A 24,270-nucleotide genomic window follows, 5' to 3' on the forward strand; every position below is an offset into this window, starting at 1 on the left:
AGATTTGCCAAGGACATGCTTGAAGATTTGCTGCTATGTTGCCGTTCTTCCTTGTGTAATTTCCCTCACCACGGCGACAGAAGATACGGCATGAATTTGCCGCCATGACTGGCTGTTTTGCGCGTGTCGGAATGGAGATTCCTTCCCGTTTGCAAGAACGGACCTGGAAGTTAACGATACCCTTACTTTCGCGAGTGGAGTCTCTTTCGTGACTGCTCCTGTAGCTTCATTTTTGGGGAGTGATACTGGTACTTGGGGGTGGTGACATAATCTTGGTCACACATTGGAAATAAATAAATTATATGTAGTTGTTTTGAATCTGCTGTACGACATCATGTATAGCTATGTGTAAATTAGTCTGAACCACAGAGACGGAAAATGAAGGAGGAGGGGAACAGAGAACTTTTGTGCCACTGAAGCTCAGGGTGGCGACAGACCTGGAAAACCTGGAAAACCGGGAAAAGTCAGGGAATTTGAGGTGTCAAAAAAAGTCAGGGAAATGTCAGGGAATTTCGTCTTCATTGACTTTTTTTTTATTTTATTTTTTATTTAAAGATATCGTTATGGAACTCTGCACGGGAACAGGAATCTCGTTCGTAACTTTTAGGCCCCTTTTATGCGCAACACAACCACGACTCCAGAAACCAGTGATGGCAGGAGAAGAGAGAGAGAGAGACACAGAGAGAGAGAGAGGGAAATTTCTCTCGCCTGGGCATTTTAAATCCAAACACTCTTTGGAGGAGAATTGTTGTAACTCGGGCACTATGGGAGAAATCTACTTCGGATTACTTTTGTTTTGCAGCTAAAACATCAGCGCATGCAACCGTGTACAATTCAGAACACCGAACCGGGGAAGGGGGGTTTGGGGGGGCACGTTCCCCGAATTTAAATGGAAAAAAAACATAAGAATCTGGAGTTTGCCTCCACTTCTCCCGCTATTTTGGGGAAAAGGCGCGAACTTTAGTATTCTTTTCAAAGAATGGACATTTCTCAAGAGAATGAAACATGGGTGCCATACAAGTTGAATAAAGCCAAAATGTGATTTTTTTTTTTTTTTTTGCGAAAAATAGGTAATTGCATTTTTGGAGGAAAATTGTTATAACTAGGGCACTATGCGAGCAATCTACTTCGGATAAGTTTTGTTTTGCAGCTAAAACATCAGAGCATGCAAGCGTGTACAATTCAGAACGCCGGACCGAGGATGAGGGCTTGGGGGCACGACCCCCGAATTTCAATGGAAAAAACGTAAAAATATGGAGTTTGCCCCTTCTTCCCCCGCTATTTTGGGGAGAGGGCGCGAACTTTAGTATTCTTTTCAAAGAATGAACATTTCTCAAGAGAACGTAACATGTTTAATGTTTTTGGGTGCCATACAAGTTTAATAATAAGCCAAAATGTGATTTTTTTCTTTTACGAAAAATAGGTAATTTGTATTTTTGGAGGTAAATTGTTATAACTCGGGCACTATCGGAGCAATCTACTTCGGATAACTTTTGTTTTCCAGCTAAAACATCAGAGCATGCAACCGTATACAATTCAGAACGCCTAACCGTGGAAGGGGGCTTGGGGGCCGCGACCCCCGAATTTTATTGAAAAAAAACATAAAAATTTGGAGTGTGCCCCCTCTTCTCCCGCTATTTTGGTGAGAAGGCGCAAACCTTAGTATTCTATTCAAAGAGTGGACGTTTCCAAAGAGAATGAAAGATGTTTCATGTTGTTGGGTGCCATACAAGTTGAATAATAAGCCAAAATGTGAAAATCTGTGTTTTACGAAAAATAGGTAATTTGCATATTGCTCAGAAAATTGATATAACTCGGGCACTATGGGAGAACGCCGAACCGAGGAAGGGAAGGGGGGGAGGGGGGCGCGAACCCCGAATTTCAATGAAAAAACCATAAAAATATGTAGTTTGCCCACTCTTCTCCCGCTATTTGGGAAGAAGGTGCAAACTTTAGTATTCTTTTCAAAGAATGGACATTTCTCAACAGAATTAAACATGTTTCATGTTCCTGGGTGCCATACAAGTTGAATAATAAGCCTATTTTTTTTTTTTTTATTTTTTTTTACGAAAAATAGGTAATTTGCATTTTTGGAGGATGATTGTTATAACTCGGGCACTATGGGAGCAATCTACTTCGGAGAAGTTTTGTTTTGCAGCTAAAACATCATAGCATGCAAGCGTGTACAATTCAGAATGCCAAACCAAGGAAGAGGGGTTTGGGGGCGCTACTACCGAATTTAAATGAAAAAAAAACATAAAAATCTGGAGTTTGCCCCCTCTTCTCCTGCTATTTTGGGGAGAAGGCGCAAACCTTCTCTTCAAAGAATGGACGTTTCCAAAGAGATTGAAACATGTTTCATGTCCTGGGTGCCATACAAGTTGAATAATGAGCCAAAATGTGAAACTGTTCGGAAATGTGGCATGGATATGTTGCAGAGAGGGGGGAAGTTGGTCATCAATATGAATTTCTTAGGTTTGCTCCAGACCTGTGTCAGAGTTTCCACCCAAACATAAGAGTATGCAGGTCCAAAAAGCACATTCATTTCGTAATCAGCACCATGATAGCTAGCATATGGTATCATCGGGCCAGTATGACCTTAAGATTAAGCCTCTAAATATTACGTGGAAAATGCATTGAATTATCATTTTTTCTTTTGATTTTGATTTGATTTCATTTAGTTTATTTTACTTCGCGTTTTGTGCCGCTTGGCTAATTTGCGAAGATGGGGATGAGTGATGAAATGATGAAATTGATGAATGGACATTCACAAACAACCAAGCCCGACCGGGATTCGAACCCGGGACCCTTTGCGTCGCAGCGCAAATGTGCTAACCACTCAGCCACAGGGTCGGGCATCATTTTTTCATGTCCGTATGGGAGTAGTAAGGGGACTTGTCAACAGATGGAGGGGATAAGAGCGGGTGGCGCCGTCTGATAGTTGTCGGACGTCGTAGTAAGGCATTTTGTTGGACAAACTGAAGGAACATAGAAACAAATAGGTTCCATTGATACATACGATTTTTGTCGAATATCGCCACCCAACAAAGTATCTCACTACAACATGCTACAGAAATTGCATGGACTGCAACATCCAACAAAAATTGAATGCATAATCAAGAAGAGCTTCAGACTGCAAATATGCTGCTGGAATGTTATTACTCTTCTGACTCACTTCACCTTATTTAATGTAGCAGTGCTTACGAAGGTTTTCTTTCATCATCCTGACGTATTACTGGTTTCGCACAAGTTAACATATGTTTACAATGACATTGCACTATTCTTAGATATCAAGAAGAATCCAACCGAACGGGATATATATTGAATACTATCACGAAAAAGTGAAACACAAATCTGCATTGGTGATCGTTATAAAAATTGGCAAACTCCCAACCTCAAATTTACTGCAACACTAGTATTGCAATGAAATTAACGCCACTCTCTGTCCTGTCTTTAAACTCATGAGAGATGGTCATTAATCTCTCACTGACTAAGGTTAATGTCCAATATTATGAAATAAAATACTAATAATAAATACGTCAATATTTTAATATCATATTTACTCGAATCATTCAATCATAAAAGCAAATCACTTTCTTCAAGAATTGACTTTTCTCTGCCAGCCCTGCTAAATTTTTACTTTTCCATCTACTGATTTATACGAGGGGTGGCCAGAAAGTAATTTCCAATTAGTAGGGATATTGATTTTTCGCAAACGCCAAAACTGTGAAAAATGGTAATTGCTGCGAAGTTATGTTTAGGAATGTGCAGTGATGTCTGGACACATTTTTTGCCCGTTCGAAATATCGAAATAATGCGAATTGTTTGCATTTTTAGCTATTTTTTTTAAAGAAATGTCCTAAAACAACGAAAAATTCGATGAAATCCAACATTCTTGTCTTTTCTAGGCCATGTTTGTGTACATAGAACATGCAAGTTTTCCAATATTTTACTCGAGTAAACTATAGAGTTATATGTACATGGAATAATTCCGACAGCCACATTAAATCATGTATTTCCCACGATTTTTTCAACCTCTATCAAAACCATTTCCATCACAGAGTAAAGTGGCAGGGTTCTAACAGGAAATCGAATGCGTATCTACCGTCACACAGGAGCCGCACCTTCGTATTTGTCGCACGAGATATGTTTTGAATTACCAAGCTAAGTGCGCACGATCGGCATTTGTTGAGCGAGTAATAATGGAGCTCAGTCGTTAGGGCGTCTGACTACTATGCGAGAGACCCGGGGTCGATCCCCTGCAGGGGAGAACCGTGATGTTTTCCACCTATTCAAACTGCTCCGGCGCCCACCCAGCATCATATGAAGCTGGTACCTTGAGGAAACTTTGAGGGAAAAAGGTAGCCAGGAGCGTGGTGCTGATCACATCACCCCCACCTTCAGCCGTGATCAAGAAAGTGGGGCCCTAACTCCACACCCCTATACACCTTCATGGAAAAGTGCAGGGGACCACTTTACTTTTACTTCCTCAAAAACCTGTTCCAACATATCAAACTGTCACAAAAATACGTAGATCATGTGACCTCCAATTTAAATTAATAGTTTAAAAGCACAATGGAGTATTAAGTTTCGATATATTTGGCAGATAAATGTTCTAAAACAAAAGTGCGAATTTTGGGAAACGTAACATACAAGTCAAAAAAAGATAATGCCAATTTTTGGTGCCATAATATATCGGTATCTCTCACGTGAGATTGATTGATTTTAATTTTTTGGGTGCGTCGCCACTTAAGGTCATTATGCACCCTTCAGTATATACGGGGAAAGTTCCATTATCTAAAACCCTTACCTTAAAATTAAAAAAAGGGTATGGAAAATAACTTTCACAAAATAACTTTCAAGATATCAAACTCTCACGAAGAGGTGTAAGCCATATGACTTACAATTTGAAACATTAGTTTAAAAACTCCATGAAGGTATAATTTCAGATATTTGCCAGAAAATGCACTATAATGAAAATGTGAATTTTGGGAGAAATAACACCGTATAGTAAAAAATAAAAAATAAGAGAATACTCCAATTTGAAAATAATATAAAATAACAAGGTCCCTACCGATTAGGCATAAATAAAACAAGAATATCAGTTGTAATTTATTACATTAGTAACAGTGAGTACTAACCTAATTTTCGGCATAATCACCACCGTTGTTCTAGCATTTGTCGTAGCATGGCACTAAATGTTGTATGCCCATGGCATATGTGTCTGACAGCAAAGACTGGAACTATCTGTACCGCAGTGTAGCTGTCAAATCCTTGCCCTGCCAGAAACCTCTTCAGTTAAACAAAGAGATGAAAGTCGGTACATTCAAGGCCAGGGCTGTACAGGGAGTGGTCCAAGATCTCTCACCTGTAGTGATGCAAAGGGCCCGTGTGTAATCAGCTGTATGGGGTTGTGCACATTCGATTGGCCTTCCGTGAATTGTCTGCATCATCGTCTGACCATACTATCACGATGTCCGGTCTGCACACCTCACACGATTGCTGGTGGCTGTGTGCCAAATTCTGAGCGTGCAATGTAGGCTACATCGCAGTCAGTGGGAGACTTTATGAGAGCTGCAATCTTTAACCTAGAACTGTCCTGAAACGGCTTCATTGCAACTGTACCAGATTACAGTTACATGCCACTTCTTCCTGCCTGCATGTGTGTGTGTGTGTCGCTCTCCGACCACTAGTGCTGCGTATAGGCACCATTGGAGCTCTTTTCAGGGTGCCCCTCGTATATGAACTTTCAGAACCTTTTATTATTAGAGTGTTCCTGTTTTAATGTGTGGTTAGCTAAATCAGGTACCTATCCAATGTAATTCTATAAATTGCCTGCGTTAAATTTCTACTACCTACATATCCTTTTCGTCAGCATTAATGGTATAACTGCATGTTGTCAGTTTCACAGTACTTCACTTGGATATACTGTACTGAAGCAGAAATCCCATTTATAATGTAAGGAAATATGACACTTTATTTTGTTGGATTCAATTGTTTCACTTATATGCAAGAGTTAAGTTGTTTTCTTTACAGAGAAGAGAGAAGTAGTTTTATGCATTGCAAAATGAGTCCGCACTCATGGTTCTTGCAAGCAGAGGGTTCCAAACCTCAGTGGAAATATCAACATATAATACCGAGAATGTATAAGGAGACTGATAAATTACAAATTGTATTTCTTAATAATTCACTCTTCACTCTTATCTCATTTAGTCGTAACTTTAAAAATAATCAAGTATTTTATTTTAAACTTACTGCGTATGACAAAATTCCGTAATATTTCCCTAGCTTGTGAATTGTAATAATTTTCCAAATTCACTATTTTGCAGTTTGAATTCAAATCGTAGAGAATAGAGAAATTAAGTCAATTTCATAGATGATAATATTGGTACTTAACAAAACCATACGTGGATCTGTATGAGTTTATTATTTCCATTTGCAAAAACATCGATTTAGTTTAGTTTGTAATTGTCAGGGAAAAATGTAAATTTTGTCCTGGAAAACCTGGAAAAGTCAGGGAATTTCATTTCTGCTTTTTTGTAGCCACCCTGATTTCCCATGATTTTTTCAACTTCTATCAAAACCTTTGCATCACAGAGCAAAGTGGCAGGGTTGTAACAGGAGATCGAGTGGGTATCTACCGTCACACGGGAGCCACTTCTTCGTATTTGTCGAACGAGATATGTTTTGAATTACCAAGATAAATGCTCACGATCGGCATTTGTCGAACGAGTAATAATGGAGCTCAGTCGTTAGGGCGTCTGACTACTATGCGAGAGACCCGGGGTCGATCCCCTGCGGGGAGAACTGAGATGTTTTCCACCTATTCAAACTGCTCCGGCACCCACCCAGCATCATATGAAGCTGGTACCTTGAAGAAACTTTGAGGGATAAAGGTAGCCAGGAGCGTGGTGCTGATCACATTACCCCTATACACCTTCATGGAAAATTGCAAGGGAGCACTTTACTTTTACTTCCTCAAAAATCTGTTCCAACATATCAAACTGTCACGAAAATACGTAGACCATGTGACCTACAATTTAAAATAATAGTTTAAAAACATAATGGGGTATTAAGTTTCGGTATATTTGGCAGATAAATGTTCCAAAACAAAAACGCGAATTTTGGGAAACGTAACAATAACAAGTCAAAAACAAGATTTGGTGCCATAATATATCGGTATCTTGTCACGTGAGATTGATTGATTTTAATTTTTTGGGTGCGTCGCCACTTATGGTTATTATGCACCCTTCAGTATATACGGGGAAAATTCCATTATCTAAAATCCTTACCCTAAAATTAAAAAAGGGGTATGGAAAATAACTTTCCCAAAATATATTTCAAGATATCAAACACTCACGAAGAGGCGTAAGCCATGTGACTTACAATTTGAAACAGTAGTTTAAAAACACCATAAATGTATAATTTCAGATATTTGCCAGAAAACGCTAAAATGAAAATGTTAATTTTGGGGAAAATAACACCGTATAGTACAAAATTAAAAATAAGAAAATAAACCACTTTTTAAAAAAATAAAATATCAAGGTCCCTACCGATTAGGCATAAATAAAACAAGAATATCAGTTGTGATTTATTGCATTAGTAACAGTGAGTCCCTAGCCTAATTTTCGGCATAATCACCACCATTGTTCTGGCATTTGTCGTAGCATGGCACTAAATTTTGTATGCCCATGGTATATGTGTCTGACAGCAAAGACTGGAACTATCTTTACCGCAGTGTAGCTGTCAAATCCTTGCCCTGCCAGAAACCTCTTCAGTTAAACAAAGAGATGAAAGTCGGTACATTCAAGGCCAGGGCTGTACAGGGAGTGGTCCAAGATCTCTCACCTGAAGTGATGCAAATGGCCTATGTGTACTCAGCTGTATGGGGTTGTGCACTTTCGATTGGCCTTCCCTGAATTGTCTGCACCATCGTCTGACCATACTATCACTCACGACGTCCGGTCTGCACACCTCACACGATTGCTGATGACTCTGTTCCAAATTCTGAGCGTGCAATGTAGGCTACATCGCAGTCGGTGGGAGATTGTATGAGAGCTTCAATCTTTAACCTAGAACTGTCCTAAAACGGCTGCATTGCAACTGTACCAGATTACAGTTACATGCCACTTCTTCCTGCCTGCATGTGTGTGTGTGTGTCGCTCTCCGACCACTAGTGCTGCATATAGGCACCATTGGAGCTTTCTTCAGGATGCCCCACGTATATGAACTTTCAGAAGCTTTAATTATTAGAGTGTTCCTGTTTTAATGTGTGGTTAGCTAAATCAGGTACCTGTACAATGCAATCCTATAAATTCCTTGCGTTAAATTGCTAATACCTACATACCCTTTTCGTCAGCATTTATGGTATAACTGCAAGTTGTTAGTTTCACACTACTTCACTTCGTTATACTGTACTGAAGCAGAAATCCCATTGATAATGTAAGAAAATATGACACTTTATTTTGTTCGATTCAATTATTTCACTTATCTGAAAGAGTTAGGATAAGTTGTTTGCTTTACAGAGAAGAGGGGAGTAGCTTTATTCATCGAAAAATGAGTCCGCACTCATGATGGTTCTTGCAAGCAGAGGGTTCCAAACCTCAGTGGAAATATCAACATATAATACTGAGAATGTATAAGGAGACTGATAACTTAGAAATTGTATTTCTTAATCAATCACACTCATTTAGTCGTAACTTTAAAAATAATCAAGTATTTTATTTTAAACTTACTGCGTATGACAAAATTCCGTAATCCTTCCCTAGCTTGTGAATTGTAATAATTTTCCAAATTCACTATTTTGCAGTTTGAATTCAAATCATAGAGAATAGAGAAATTAAGTGAATTTCATAGAAGATAATATTGGTACTTAACAAAACCATACGTGGATCTGTATGCGTTTGTTATTTCCATTTGCAAAAACATCGATTTAGTTTAGTTTGTAATTGTCAGGGACAAATGTAAATTTTGTCCTGGAAAACCTGGAAAAGTCAGGGAATTTCATTTCTGCTTGTTTGTAGCATCCCTGAGCTGGAATTCTTCTAATGTAAGAGAGTGATTTTCGGTGGTTTAGTACCTATCAATACAATAAAACAGTGAGATAATGAGGTTTTCCTTTTTCCGACTGAACTTTCATCAAGGCACGCCTATGGTTACAAACAATCTCGAAACAAGACCGAGATTTTACCAAATATCGATACCTGCTTGTTGAGGCGAATAACTTTTATTGCCAATGCGTGCAAGTTTGACGTCTCATATCGACGCTACGAACTCTCGAAAAAATAAAGTAGTTTTATGATAGTCTAAATATATGAAATTATACGTGCCTCCTCCGGGTTTACCACTTTGTTGGTACAGACTAAATATAAATGCCTTATGTATCTTACCACACATCAGATTATGTCAGAAGCAGAAGACCCACAGTAAAGCAAATCTGGCCTGGAATGAGACCGAGAGTATCTGTCACTAAGTCTCGGTATCATCTCGATTTCACCGACCTCGTTCTCTGTCACATCCATACTAGTACTCGATATGTTAGCTGTTGAAAATGAACTGTAATGACGCTGATTGACGGGGTAGAGTACCAGGAGCCCTACAGTCTGCACAATTTTCGGAAGTAAAAGTTAAATTTTCATCCGTGCTAGAGATGATTTGCCCCCCCCCCCCCCTGCCCCTTTCCCTATAAAATGTCATATTTGTAACACAGTTATTTTCCATTTGATTTTGAATTGCAAACGCTCGTGCTTTTCGTTTTCGTTGACAATACTTCAAACTGTTGTGAAATGGTCGTTATGTATCCAGATCATTACCAATAAATACTCAAAATGATATTATGTATTAACAAATTTAATATAACAGGTGCACGAGATGGGAAAATACGAGAGAGTGACTGAAAGGAAGGGGTAGCAAGGGGTGAAATTAGTACAACGTTAACCCTTCAAATGGCCATGCTATAAACCACATGTCCACCAGGTGACACACTGGTGTCGTAAGCGATTAATTTGGTTGTCCCACAATGCACCGGTCGTGAACCCCTATTCTAGACAGAGTTGAATTGCTGCGGCCAGTTTGACGTTGAAAAAAGATAATCAAATGTAGACATCCGACGTTTTGACGATCTCTGCAATCAACTTTCATTCACCACCGAGAAATTGAAAGGGAAATACAAGAAGAACTTTTGTCAATAAATGGATATTCCCCTTCAATCTCTAAAGCGACATCCGTGATGTACAACGTGTTGTGAGACCAGGGTTCCGAGGTCTAATCTTCGACAAGGAATGTTTTTTCTTTCTTTCTGGATATTCGTTCCAACATTTATTCAATCTGATCGTCACGGTTAGCCTCAACATGTACAAAAATGAATAAAGCTTTTGAAAAGTGTCTAGCAACCTTCATGCCTTCTAAATTGCTTGGCAAGATATTAAGGGTGCCCTGAATCTTTTGGCCTGCGCCAGCATAGAGAGTAACGAACTAATTTCATTCCTCATGGCATTGTGGTAAAATAACGTTGTCAAAAGTTTTCTCGATATTATATTTGTAAATTCGCTTCGAAATATTGCCTGTAATTATTTTTGTTTCTAGTACTTGTTGATTCTGGATAGGCTTCTATTCATACTCCACCAGTGACGTCAGTGTGACGTTGGTGCTTACGGACCGACGTCGTCTTCGAGCGAGAGGATTCTTATTTAGAAGCAGCGGTTGTGCGTAGCGAGCCAGTGAATGTTTGTTCTACTGGTTTCTTTCTCATTTTACCTATTCTGATTTTAAAAGTTCGTTTTAAGCTCAATTTATGCTGCTAGTCAGGATTCGACACGCAGTTTAAAGTAGGATCCGAAACACTGGACAATGTGGCTCCACCATAGATCGAACCCGGGACCTCTTGATTGCAAGGAAACAGCGTTACCACCACACCGTCGTGGAGATACTGCTTGTTCGGGTTAATTGTAACTTTGAGGATAAACAATGAATTGGTGAAGCCTCGGTGAGGACGCAAAGAATTATAATTTCAGATACCTTACACAGGATTCGAACCTAGAACCACAGCTTACAAGGCTAAACGTCCACTGTGGCAGGACCGACGAGAAGTGGAGAGGTGAAGCAGCCGTGCGGAAGAAAATACATACAACAAATCGTAAATTCTGTCAACTGAGGCAGAAGATTGGCGAAGGGAATAGAAGTTACATTTTTCGCTCCCGCATACACTTAGTGCTTTGCTTGTGGACACTGAAAAATAACCATTTTTTGAATTCTAAATATTTTGTGTAGTGTCAGAATTATCATAAGTAAAAAAAAAATACACGTGGTCTTACTGGCGAGAGTGCCAAAGTTAAAAAATTCCGCCACTTCCACCCCCGCAACCCCCCGCTAAGTGGAGCGGGACTGAAGAGAACTTTTCGCCCCCAGAAGCCCCAAGATTTCTCCAGAGGAGGAATCTCGCCCCGCTTCCGCCACGGAAAGGGGGGGGGGGCGAGCTTGCACTTGATTACAGGTTTTAATGTCGTTCCCCTCAGCGTGCTTCGCTTCGGCTTCGGTGGGCGCCCAGCGTCACTCATTTAAGCAATATTTTCCCCTAGGTATTTTTAGGTAATACCTTGACATAAAGTCACACAAGGAATTGACTCGGCTCCTATGTAATCAACATCGAATCACGGCCTGGTTCTATGAGAGTGTCTCTTCATGAATGTCATCATATCCTCACCTTCGCAATTAGTCAAAAGTGGAAGAGAAGCTAAATATATTATACCAAATCAATCATTAATATCTCTAAGCACTGTTGACGTTTTCCTCTTTTTCTACAAGGTAAGCATCTTTTACAGTGATAACAAATTAGCCAGTATGTATTTCAGATATCTTCACATTAAATAGGGGAGAGTTATTTGTAATACAAGAAAGATAAATATGCCAAGAAGTCATTTCCTTTAGCCTTGATTTAAAAGAAAAACAAAAGAATTGCGCTGTTCTGTCAATATAAAAAGGAGTCGGCGTTTACGATCTTGAAACCATTATAACATTATTCGTTAAATAAAAATATATACTAGGAAGCATGGCAGTAAGGACATTTAGTGATAAGGTTGCTATCAGGACTTTTTTTTTAGATAATTTATCAAGTACTTATCTTCGTGTATGTGTATCGATAGGCTCATTCTTCATTTTTCTTTGACGTCGAGTAGTTTGAATTTTGAACAAAATTGCGTTCCTCATGTTGATATTTACATCCATTTCTAGTGTCGGTAGTTTCTTCATGCACGACTACGATGATGATGATAATAAAAAGCCGATCTCCGTGGCGGAGTGGTTAGCACGTAGCTCTACGATGTCGAGGTCCCTAGTGTAAATTTCGGCCCGGGCAAGGGTCGAGTGTCTCTTCATGAATTTTATCATATCATCACTTATTCTCATCTTCGCGATTAGGCAAGAGTAGCAGACAAGCGAAGTAAAATAAACCAAATCAATCAAACGATCACAATAATAAAGAGTTAGTTTTAAGATTATACAAAAATAATCATTTGTTCATAAAAATAATTATTTGTCCATTTTCAGTATTATACAGAATTGCTCATGAAATGACGTAATTATTGGTAAATGTTTTTTTCTGGTTTCCTCTTACTGAACTAGTACTACCACTTTTCGGCAAGATGTACAGCCACCGGCAAAAAAGGATCACCTAGATCCTGAAATATTTGATTCCCTGCAAGGCGTTGTGTGTTGCCTAACACTACGGCGATAAGTGGATTTTAATAGAAAATTTTCAATGGCAACTTATAACATCGCCGCAGAGTTAGGCAGGGAAGCTTGTATTTCAGGATCTAGGTGCCCCATTTTTATTGCCGGTGGGTGTACATCATCACGGAGCTTGCCACCTTCTCTGTGTAAAATGATGACCATCCACTTAATCATTTAGCATGCTTCTTGTCTTATCACGGTTTGACTAAATATTTATAAATAAATAAAACAAAATATGATAATACAGCATGTGTTTAGACCTTTTTTTTGCCATAAAGAAGGCCTTCGTAAGTACTGTTTAGAGGTATTCACACAACTTCTGCTTTTATTTGTTACAGTCTGTCCATGGCGTACAAAAAAATTATCGTTATCCCACGCGCAGTGTAACTGTCAGTGGCAACCATGAATCTGTACCGTATGACTGCATACATTCAGCATAAAAAATGGCATTTTTCGGGGGCATGTAGTATCGAAATGAGATTGCAGCGAACCAAATGCTACCAAGGGAGTTGCTCGTCTTGATGTCCTGTGAAACTTTGTCGGTAGAGTGTCGCCGTTCACACACGCGCGCGCTGTCACGCACGTACACACATGGCTATTATAATTGAATCAGCTGTGTCAGTTAATCACTGCGTGCCTTGTATTCAATATATAATCACAGTTAGTCTGCAAATACACAAGAAAGTCTTGAAACTTATTGATGTGACTTACTTAGTGATAAACACATCAGTTGTTATTGAGTTTGTCCCACACCAGGTTCAGCATGTCCCTGTAAATTCAGATTAACGTGTGTGCGCCCGTCAGTTTTGGCAGAGCGGTCGGCAGATGCTGCACAGACACCGAATCCTTCACGAACCCTGAAACAAAAGTCACTTGGGGTTAAGTCAGGACAGCGTGAAGGCCAAGAGATAACCTGCCCATCTGTTTGTCGCCATCTTACAGCTCTGACGCACCCTAATGTTTGCAGATGGAAGCACATTGCTGCCAGAGAATGAGTATTCAAACAAAAATTTTAGGTATGCTTGCTATATCATGAACTCTCACCTCTGCATCTCTCACGCTTGCAAATAAATAAGTAAATAAACCGAGAATCCACTGAAACCATTTATAATCAGTGGGGAAAGTATTTTAAGGTGCAAAATTATGATCGAGAAAGGAAAAAAAATCTGAAAATGTTTTCAAAAAGTTAAAATAAAAGGGTGCTGACAAAATTCCTTTATTCAATGCTCTTTTTTTCTGCGCCTTCTGTATATAATCTGCGCGGACCGCATAGAGAACTGTGGTTCTGTCGAATAGGTTTTGTTAAAGTTTGTGTTTTCTCTCACAGGTTTTGCCACATTATCTTGGGAACTGTTAGGGCTGCAATGATTATAGTATACCATGTTATAGCTCTCGTTCAGCTCTACAAAATGAGACTATAGGATTTTATGTAGCTGCTCAAGAAGAATTTTTTTTAACAAAACATGAAAGAAAAGGAAGCGAAAAGGTGCAGAAGCATCAAAGAAGGGATAAAAAGGTGATAAATGTTCTAATCTCACGAAGAGGTGCAACAAAGTGTGTTCATTTTACTTGATATCATGTCCTAAAATACATATCTCAAACGACCGGTATGAAAATAGCCAAATTTTTGGAAAGATGCTACACCTTAAAATTCGTTCCCTAAATCAGCCTGTATACACACACACACACACACACTTCGAATAGTTGAAATATAATAATTATAATGTAATCCAACATTTCCACTCTCCCTCTCGAAATATGGCCTAACCTTGCCATGTATGAGCGAAATTCAAAGTTAACAATATGAATGCATCGTTCGTGTTAGGTACTGGGAGTTCACATGCTTCATTGCGCATTGTGAGTTTTCCCCTCCCCATTTTGTGTGGTTGTGTTTGGTTTCCTTGACCGAAGTTCGTTTATTGTGGCACTGGCGTCAGATAAAGATAAGCCACATTCATGTAGTTTTTTGGCCTTGGGGGGAAATGCTTTGATATTGGCGTTGTAAATCACGACGTGTGGAACAGAGTTGATTTCAAATGCTCTGAAGATTAAGTAGGCCCTGCACCGTAGTAATTTCGTTTGTAAGACTGCTTTTGCACAGGTAACATAATCGACACTGGACGTTCAGTGTACAGCGGACTCTGATCCACTGAAATATACCTCTCGCCAGAAATCGAACCTGGTACGTCTGGATTAAGATGCAGGAGTTATCGTAAAAGGCCCTTTGTTAGGCCGTTCTTTGGGTGTCATTAAGCTTCTGCTGTCAGAATTATGTGATTCTAAAAGGACACACATTTCCAGGTCGTGTGGTGAAGTCTATCATGAACAGTTCTATACGGGTCATTCCATGTCAAATCAGACAGGAGTTGACCCTCATAGTCACCGATTTTGATGATATTTGGTACTCAGCTTTGCTTTGCTCCAAAACCGATACCTGTAAAAGGATTTTGCTGAAATATGATTATTACGAATTATATGAGGGTTGTTCAAAATGTCATTTTTGAGCAACATGATCTTTTCAATTAAGTCTATCTCGGTAACGAACGAAGATACAGAAGCGTTCTTGAGCTCGTTGTAAAGACGAAAGACGGTTGCATATTATGAGATGATCAAATGTTGAAACTTATTAAAATTTGATCACTCTGTTCAAATGTTCAAATTTCAAGTTTGAACAGCTCAAGACACCCCCCCCCAAATCGATTTTTCTCATTTTTGGATATTTTTAACTACCATCCTTCCTCTTCATACTGAGAAAGTTTTATCGAGGTGTTTTTTGATATAAGGGAGAAAAATGAAATTGAAATTTGTCCTGCATCAGCAATGAACTGAGCTGCAGCGTCCCTAAGATGAGACTTTTCATTTGTGTCTAGAGGATATATATACTTACTGTTCAGGGACAGATGATATTCCTCTTGATAATTGGCTTCATTTTGTGCTGCTATTGCTAATTTATACGTTACTGTTTCCATATTTTTAGCCACGTTCGTGGGGACGAGATGTGGGCGTGTTGTGGAAACTTCTGTGTTAGCCAAAAAAATTAGTAGGGAAACATGACGAATGTTGGGAATGTTTGAAAAAGATTATTACTTATAATATTTTATGAGAAAAACTGTGAATTAGAAGCAATGGCGGCGATTAGGGGGACTTGGGGTAATTACTCCCAACTTTTTGCCACTTTTTTGCCTCGCAATATGGTCTCTTAATGCGAAATATTGTCTAATAAGAAAATTAACCGCTCTTTCTCCCCATCCCCCAAGGTTCGGCAACCAATCACCGCTACTAGTTAGCAGTCTTAAAAATATTCCCGAACCAAACGATAGTATTATATATATTGTAATATTAGGTAATGTTTGTTAGAAGTTTTAATTTAAATTTTAGATGAACTGAATACTTAAAATACTATTTTTATATTTATAAAGTTACTGGACAAATGACAATTATACAAAATTTTATTCCTTCAGACCACATTGGAGATGTAGGAATGAGCTCTAATTTATATGACTGAAAATGTAAGGAGATAACCATCAACAAAACTTTCAACATGCATTTATTCTCACAAAATGCTTTAAAAAATTAGTATTTCACAAAAAAATCGTTTATTTTTTAAAAATAGATTTATTGATTTAGTGTGAAAGTTTATACTATTTGGAGCACTTCTGAGAAAACCAGACATTGATAGGTGTCACCGAGCCAAAAGTATCTAATACGGTGGACTATTTTGAACATGGGAGGCATCAGCGCGTATATAGCGATTAGCTACTCGACTGAAAATACCTTAAATGTCGTAACAATTATACTACCAAGCTCTTGCTTTATCAAAAAGTGTAACAATTCGTCAATCATTAGGGACTTGGCCGCTGGACAGTGATCAAGATGGTGGGTACGAAGTCCTCTATTTGGAGACACATCTTATGGCGATTCTTTGATTAAATACATTAAAACTTATATCAGTTTAACGCTTATAAATTAGGCTATGATTTTTATTCCAAATAATTTTCTGTCGCATAATTTATTCGAAAGTTACAATGGACAAAATTCTTAAAGTACAGGAAAACTTGTCTTTTTTTAAAAGATGATTTCTTACATAACGTGAAAACCAATTACATTCGTATCATTGCCTGTCCTTTAATTTTCATTTATTTCGAATTGAAAAAAATTAAAATCCCGCATCTCCAACCACGTATCATTCTCTAGGCGTTACGACGTCACGTTGCGCGCTAGAACCCGCATCTATCACCACGTGGGATCGTACTACGGGTGATGTAGCTCATTCATCATTCATCCCCCCAACTATTGGCATACTCGCTGTTCATGGCAAACCTAATGGTAAGGTGCAAGTGGTACTGACTAAACACACACGTGTGGCAAGACACAACACTTGAGTTTTAAACCCCCAAAGACTGGATCAACATGGCTTATTGGAAAGGGCATACTTGTCTCTGCACTACAGCTGAAGATCTGCGATGAGAGGTTATGCTCGAGACTGTACAGAGAGTCTGACTTGCGACTCGCCTCGACACGGCCTCCCCAAGGCGTCCTCTTGTGTCTCTCCGTAATCCTCGTACTCGCTTCTCGATTGACTGACTTAGAACTGACCACTGACCTCTCTCCTCCCAGACATTTGTTCCAATCGAATTTACTCAGTAATGCCGACTCAGTTATCTGTAGACTCTCCCTTGATTGCGATCTTTTACACCTGTTTGCAGCGATGGCTATCAAGGAAGCTCGGCAATGTCTGACAAGACATTCCTTAGATGGTTCTAGCAATTTCCTGATTGGAAAGGTGATGGCTAAATGTCTGGGATTTTAGAGTTCGTTGTACGTTACATTAAAAAGAAAAAAATCCTTTGAATTCGTCTTTATATGCGATCCAATCTTATAGGGGTATCGTTTATTACAAAAACATAAAATCCTACAGATCGTTACGCATTATTGAACAACGAAACATTACCTTTTCTTCAATCTATCTAATGAGGATCAAAAGTTTAATAGAAAATAACTGCTTAGATATAGGCCAGTAACTAAGAGTCTGTGAATCCGATGCTTCAGGGGAATCACATGGGAGAAGGGCGTGAACTTTTGAGATTTTGTACTTCTAGTAGTGGTCTAACAACTGACCAAAATCCATCTTTTACGGAATTATTCCCAACATTTTTCCCTTAATTTTTTTGACTAACGCAGAAATTTTCACAACACGCCCACATCTCGTCCCCACGAACGCGGCTAAAAATATGAAAACATTAACGTATAAATTAGCAATAACAGCACAAAATGAAGCCAATTATCAAAAGGTATATCATCTGTCCCTGAACAGTAAGTATATATATCCTCTAGCGCGACACAAATGAAAAGTCTCATCATAAGGACGCTGCAGCTCAGTTCATTGCTGATGCAGGACAAATTTCAATTTCATTTTTCTCCTTTATATAAAAAAAACACCCCGATAAAACTTTCTCAGTATGAAGAGGAAGGATGGTAGTTAAAAATATCCAAAAATGAGAAAAATCGATTGGGGGGTGTTTTGAGCAGTTCAAACTTCAAATTTGAACAGTGTTCAAATTTTACTTAGTGTCAACATTTGATCATCTCATAATATGCAACCGTCTTTCCTATTTACAACGAGCTCAAGAACGCTTCTGTAACTTCGTTCGTTCCCGAGATAGACTTAATTGAAAAGAGCATGTTGCTCAAAAATGGCGTTTTGAACAATCCTCATATAATTCGTAATAATCATATTTGAGCAAAATCCTTTTACTGAATTTTAAATAGATTCAATTCCTGTCCAGGAGTGAAAATCAACAAGCGTAAATGTGTTCTGGACCGTAAAGAACCTTTTTTTTTTTTTATCTGTAAAGTATTTCAATTCGGATCAGGAACTTTTTTTCTCGGATCAGTTTTAAACGCTCCAAGTTCCGTATTGAAATGAAACAATACGCAACTTGGACTGAATTTAAATTTAGCTAGAAAAAAATGTTCCGGTCCTGTTACGGATCCCAATAGAATCCATTAGATTTCATGGGTTCCTGGACCTTTAATAACCCTACTTTCACAGGCTCCGCAAAAGTGTCGCGTGTCGCTTTTGCGGAGTCTAATTGTCCTCGAAATTATTCAAAATTAGAACCATCTTTATATTTTGCACCTGTTCTGTGTGAAAAAAGCTTGTTAAATTGATGCATATAATTTTAGTGGAATATTTGCGCACAGATATTAATAAATATTTTTAAACTTTCAATTGTTACAATTTTCAAGCATCGGTGTCAGTGAGAGTATCCGTATCGGTTCAAGGTGGTATCGGCTCAGCCCTAATTATATAATATACTAGCTGATTGCTCGGCGTTGCCCGGGTATTTATTTATCCCAATCTTCTATTAGACAGGAAAATAATGAATTCTAACTATGGTGTAAAATGAACTTGGAGTTGAACGGCATTGGGAGTGTCACTATTCATCTTAGCGACCCCGAAAACTATGGATTCCACACTAATACCAGTCGTTTTCGATTATTTTTACAAGTCACCCCCACCTCTAAAGGTGCCAGGGGTGTCTTGGAATTGAGCGGCATTGGGAGTGTCACACTTCATCTTAGCAACCCCGAAAACTATGGATTCCACACTAATGTCAGTCGTTTTCAATTATTTTTAAATCTCACCCCCTTCCCACCCCTCACCCTAGGGGTGCCAGGGGTGTCTTACCCCACAGTATTTCTTTCCAGATTGTAAGTGAAATGTGTACCAAGTTTGCTTGAAATTGCTCCAAGATAGCAATATCGCACCTTCTGTGTAGGCAGCCAACTTCGCCGTGCTGTGTAGCAGGAAGCATAACTTGCAGGATATGACACGAAAATGCCTCGCAACAGAATGCTATTTTATGTTCCCTCCCACCCCTACCCCTAGGGGTGCCAGAGGTGTCTTACCCTCACCCCGCAGTATTTCTTTCCAGATTGCAAGTGATACATGTACCAAGTTTGGTTAAAATTGCTCCAGGCGTTCGTGAGTTATGCCGGAACAAACATCCATTTATATTTATATATATATTATATGTGTGTGTTTACATATGCATCATATCGTTTGTCAATCCCCCCAGTTTATTTGGAGCGCCGCATGCGCAGCGAATGCCTTTTCCTCCTTTTGGAGGTCAGTTCCTTGATGAAGTTTGTGGAGAAGTGTCCCTTGTAACTTGTAACCGATCAGTATTCATTTAAGGTTGAAATCTACCTTGTTCTCTACCTTGACTTGTGTTTGTAGGTGTATTTCTAGTCTGAGTATTTGAAATGGCAAATATGAACTCCGCATTTTTATATATATACTGTTGAATCGAATTAGAATTATTTTATACATTGAAATGACACAGACCCTTTATATTGTTAACATATTTGTGTGTCTGTCTGTGTGTGGGGGGGGAGGGTGAGGCGGTAATACGTAAGATGGAAATAGAGATTACATCTACTTGTACCCTTAATTTTTTGGAAAGTTCACCTTGAAAACCGGGAATTATACTTGAATTTTATCAAGGTCTTAGAGTGGCCACCTTGATTTAGGAAATGAACTGAGAGCATCGCAAATTTCACGTGTGTTGATCTTCATATTAATTTGTTGCCTCCCAATCACAAGCACGTGCTCGAGAATTTTTTTTGGTTAGAGTGACGCCTGTTATTAGAAATAAGAATTTCTGTGGTTTCCATGTAGTATAAATATAAAGATAGGATGCGTGTTTATTTCAGTAGTAGTTTCCATGACGTAAACCTTCACAAGTATATAATTTGTGCTTTACGATGACGCCTGGTTGGTTGTTGAAACAATCCATTTAAACTGGAGGAATATCCGGTTTATGAAGAAAGGAACAAACATATGTACTTTTATCAGTAATCCTATTTTATGACTTCACGAAGACTTCTGCAATTCCAGGAATGTAACCAACAACACATTTCAAAGTACATTCGGGTTCAGATAAAGTGGCTTACTTGACAACGTTAAGTTGTCTTAAGAGTCTATATGCTACCAGGATTTTGACGATTGGCAGAGATGTTTATTTTTCACCCTCATATCGTCTCTTCATAAGGAGGTTCTAAAGCCATTTTAAGGCATAGGCCCAAATTCGTTTGAATAAACGTACAACTAATACAGATTCGGAAAGGAAGAAATTTTCTGGTATAAAGATTGTTTTTTTTTTTTTCACTACAATCTGGAATATTTATAATTTTGTTACGATTACAGATATTTAAGTAAATAACAGAAAATATAAGGTCTGCCTGCCTCTCGAAATTAACTTACTCCCGATATGATAAGATTCTCTCGGGGTATCGACCAGGTGAGTTGTGGAAAATATTCCAAGCTTTCGAGAGCTAACGTCACTCCCATCTTCAGGGTAGAAGATGAGAATAGAATAGTCTCTTTATTTTCTACTGAGCGAGGTTCAGCCTAGGGCTGTTCCACCACCTAACTCAGGGCTAGGTATTACAAAGTAGGATTACATGTGAGAGGTATTAAACAAAATGGTTTAGAAAAAATGAAATACATGAAAATAAAGAACAACTAAATAATAGAACAATAGAGTGACGTTAGCTCTCGAAAGCTTGGAATCTTTTCCACAACTCACCTGGTCGATACCCCGAGAGAATCTTTTCATCATGCGTCGCCAGGAGAGCTTCAAGACTTAGTTTACCCCCGATATGTAAACAATGCGTTGCTACTTGTGGACTGTCAGTTGTCATTTAGATAAGAAATGTCCTTTGTTCAACGCAATGCATGGAAATCGAATCCCCTACTTTGAATTGTCAGTACCTGGTCATAAGCTGCGTATTCGTGTTAACAAGGAGCATGATGTGGTCTTGTCAGGAAGCATATATTCCAACTTGAGTGCGTGTGCGCGTGTGATCTTGTGTAAACTGTTCCACGTTTCCCCGTGATATATTTGAATTCAATTTATTTAATATTATTTTTCTTTTTTTCACCCATGTTGATATTTTGGTAAATTATACAAGAATAATTAGTCACGATTAATTGAGGCGAGAGCCAGTGTTACAGTTTATTAAAATTACACACACACACATACTTACATACATACACAGACATAAAACATATGGTTCTATAGCGAGGAATACCCACTCTGTGCCACAAGTATTCAGAATCACTGCTTTATTTGTATTGTTTTTAATTATATAATATTGAACATCTTTCTGTGATTGATTTTATGTGCAATTCGAATATAAATGGTTTTAAAATGTTTTTAATTATGATTTTAGAATAAGGTTACAATATGTTTGGCAATTTTATTTAAAGTATATTCATGTAAGATAAAATGTAATGTTCATACGGTAGTGTTCTTATTGTACATCGTGTCTTGTTATTCAGTACTATTTAATACCGGGTGTCCACAAATGAAGTATACAATTTCATGTTATAATAGGAATAAAATAAAACCACAAGAAAGAATCAAGAACTTAAAAGGTCCAGCAACCCATACATTCTAATGGGTTCTATTGGGTTCCTCTGCAGAACCGGAACCTATTTTCTCGCACAATTTAAATTCGGTCCAAGTTGCGTGTTGTTTCATTGAAAGAAGGTCCCGGACCGTATTTAAATTAATCCGGAAAAAAGGTTCGTGGGCCGTATTTAAATTGATTGATTTTATGGTTGTCATCGTCAGTGTAGATGTAAATGTTGAATTTCTACCTGGTTCGAATTGTTGCTTATTTTTCTGTTTTTCTCTTTTAGGAAAATCGGGGAAGGAACTAGGAGAAGAAAAGAAGGAGGACGGAGAACTGTGGTGCAACGTTGAAGCACAAGCAGCCTTTCTCGGGCCAAATATTTGGGAGAAAACTCTGCCCTACGATGGCGATCTCAAGGTAGAACTGCGACATGTCCGTCTCCTTAAAGGAAAACTATCACGTAGTCGCAGATGCATAAAACAGGGGCAAAGCGAGAGATCGGCAGCGCAACATGAAGAGGGTTGAAGTTCTCAACGTTTCGCCGATTTCTCGTCGACGTCCTCAGACGTTGAATGGAGGGGAAAGCAACCTGTTCGAGTGTGTCACGGTAACAGCCACTTCCTCTCCGTTTGCTCTTGAGGATGCCGGCAAAATGCAAGGGAAACGTTGGGGATTTTCAACTCTTTTGTGTGCGCTTTGATGTTTTACTCGTGTTTTATCCGTCGCCTAGAACATGTTGGCAATAGAGAATGTGTGAATGGGAAAATAGGTATCAGAGAGCAATGTAGAACGTTGGGTCAAATCATTATACAATAGAATTTATATAATACAAGTAGATAGATGTAAAGAGAGGCATCCTAAAGCTTAACTTGTAATTTGCTGACGAGCGCCTAACTGAATCATGAACAATACTAGTGTCTAGAAAGATGAAATTATATGGATGTAAGTATTTGTAGAAGACCAGTTAAATAATTCATTATTTGTCTAGCTCAGGAGTACCGGGTTCGAATCCCGGCCTGGGCATAATGTTGGTTGTGAATGCCCCTTCACCAATTTCATGTCATCACGATTAGCCAAAAGTGGAAGAAATGCGACGTAAAATAACCTAGTTCAACCAATTAATCATCTAGCTAGACACAAGTGCCCCATTGGTAACACTGTTAAGCCTTGTTCCCATGTTAATAAAACATTAAAATGCTGACCACGGCAAACTTTTATAGTATAAAAATATACATAAAAACGTAACGTTTCCACCCTCTAACAAATCTTTTGTGAATCTTCGTCTGAAGAAGAGGGTGTTAGAGGGTGAAAACGTTACGTTTTTATGTATATTTTTATACTATGAAAGTTTGCCGTGGTCAGCATTTTAATGTTTTATTAAGTTACGTATCTTCAGTAATCTCTCGGGTAACGTAACGCCTCCAAACCTTATAATTAAATCCCGGCTTCGATTACCGGCAGAGAGCACATTTCACGGGTTCGAATGCTATTTTAAATTCTAGAGACTGCAGTAGCCTATGTAAGTTTAAAGTGAACTTATATTTTGCAAAATCAAATTTCACAAAAGTTTCGACGTCTAAGACACTACAGGCTCCTAGTAGGCACCATTGGTAGTTTTTGTGCAGACACAGCATGTTCTGCAAATATTTTTATTATTGTCCGTACAAATTAATTTAGAACAAAGCTTTGATTTACTTACATCATCAGACGCATGGTAATCACTGAACACACCCAGTTTTGCTTTTGAAGTCATGATCGTTGGTTATTAATGCACATTCTACATTTCAAATAACATAGTGCAGTTTCTTCTCTCTTTACTGTTTGTCATTCCCTTTCAAACTGATATGCCTCTGGTAATTTTTTTAGTTGCTGTTGCTATACGAGGACGATTATTCAAGGATGATCCCTTTTCTGAAGAAAAAAATCAAAATGTCGCAGATTATTTCACCATATTGCAGCAGTACGTTACTAGAAGTGATTTGACTTACGTTACTTTTGTTTGCTCTCTGCATCAATAAAGAGTATTTGAGTATATGGGATATATTTGAAACTTTGTATATTTATCATGTGAAAGAGCTCATGTCTAATTCCTGTGTGTGTGCGTTCATGTATTTATGC

The 24,270-nt window shown here is 38.5% G+C and overlaps 1 protein-coding gene across 7 annotated transcripts in view; it reads left to right on the top strand.

Moving 5' to 3' along the window:
- Window positions 1–24,270, top strand: part of Pdp1 (PAR bZIP family member Pdp1) — a 374,616-nt gene that overhangs the window by 303,923 nt on the left and 46,423 nt on the right. For all 7 annotated transcript variants that reach the window (XM_083126357.1, XM_083126356.1, XM_083126358.1 and 4 more), the window contains exon 2: window positions 22,439–22,569. In XM_083126357.1, coding sequence (XP_082982483.1) covers window positions 22,439–22,569 — 131 coding nt within the window. The remainder of the gene's footprint in view (window positions 1–22,438; window positions 22,570–24,270) is intronic.

Source organism: Lepisma saccharinum, chromosome 8 (assembly GCF_977018435.1).
Source record: "Lepisma saccharinum chromosome 8, izLepSacc3.1, whole genome shotgun sequence".
Taxonomy (NCBI): Eukaryota; Metazoa; Arthropoda; class Insecta; order Zygentoma; family Lepismatidae; genus Lepisma; species Lepisma saccharinum.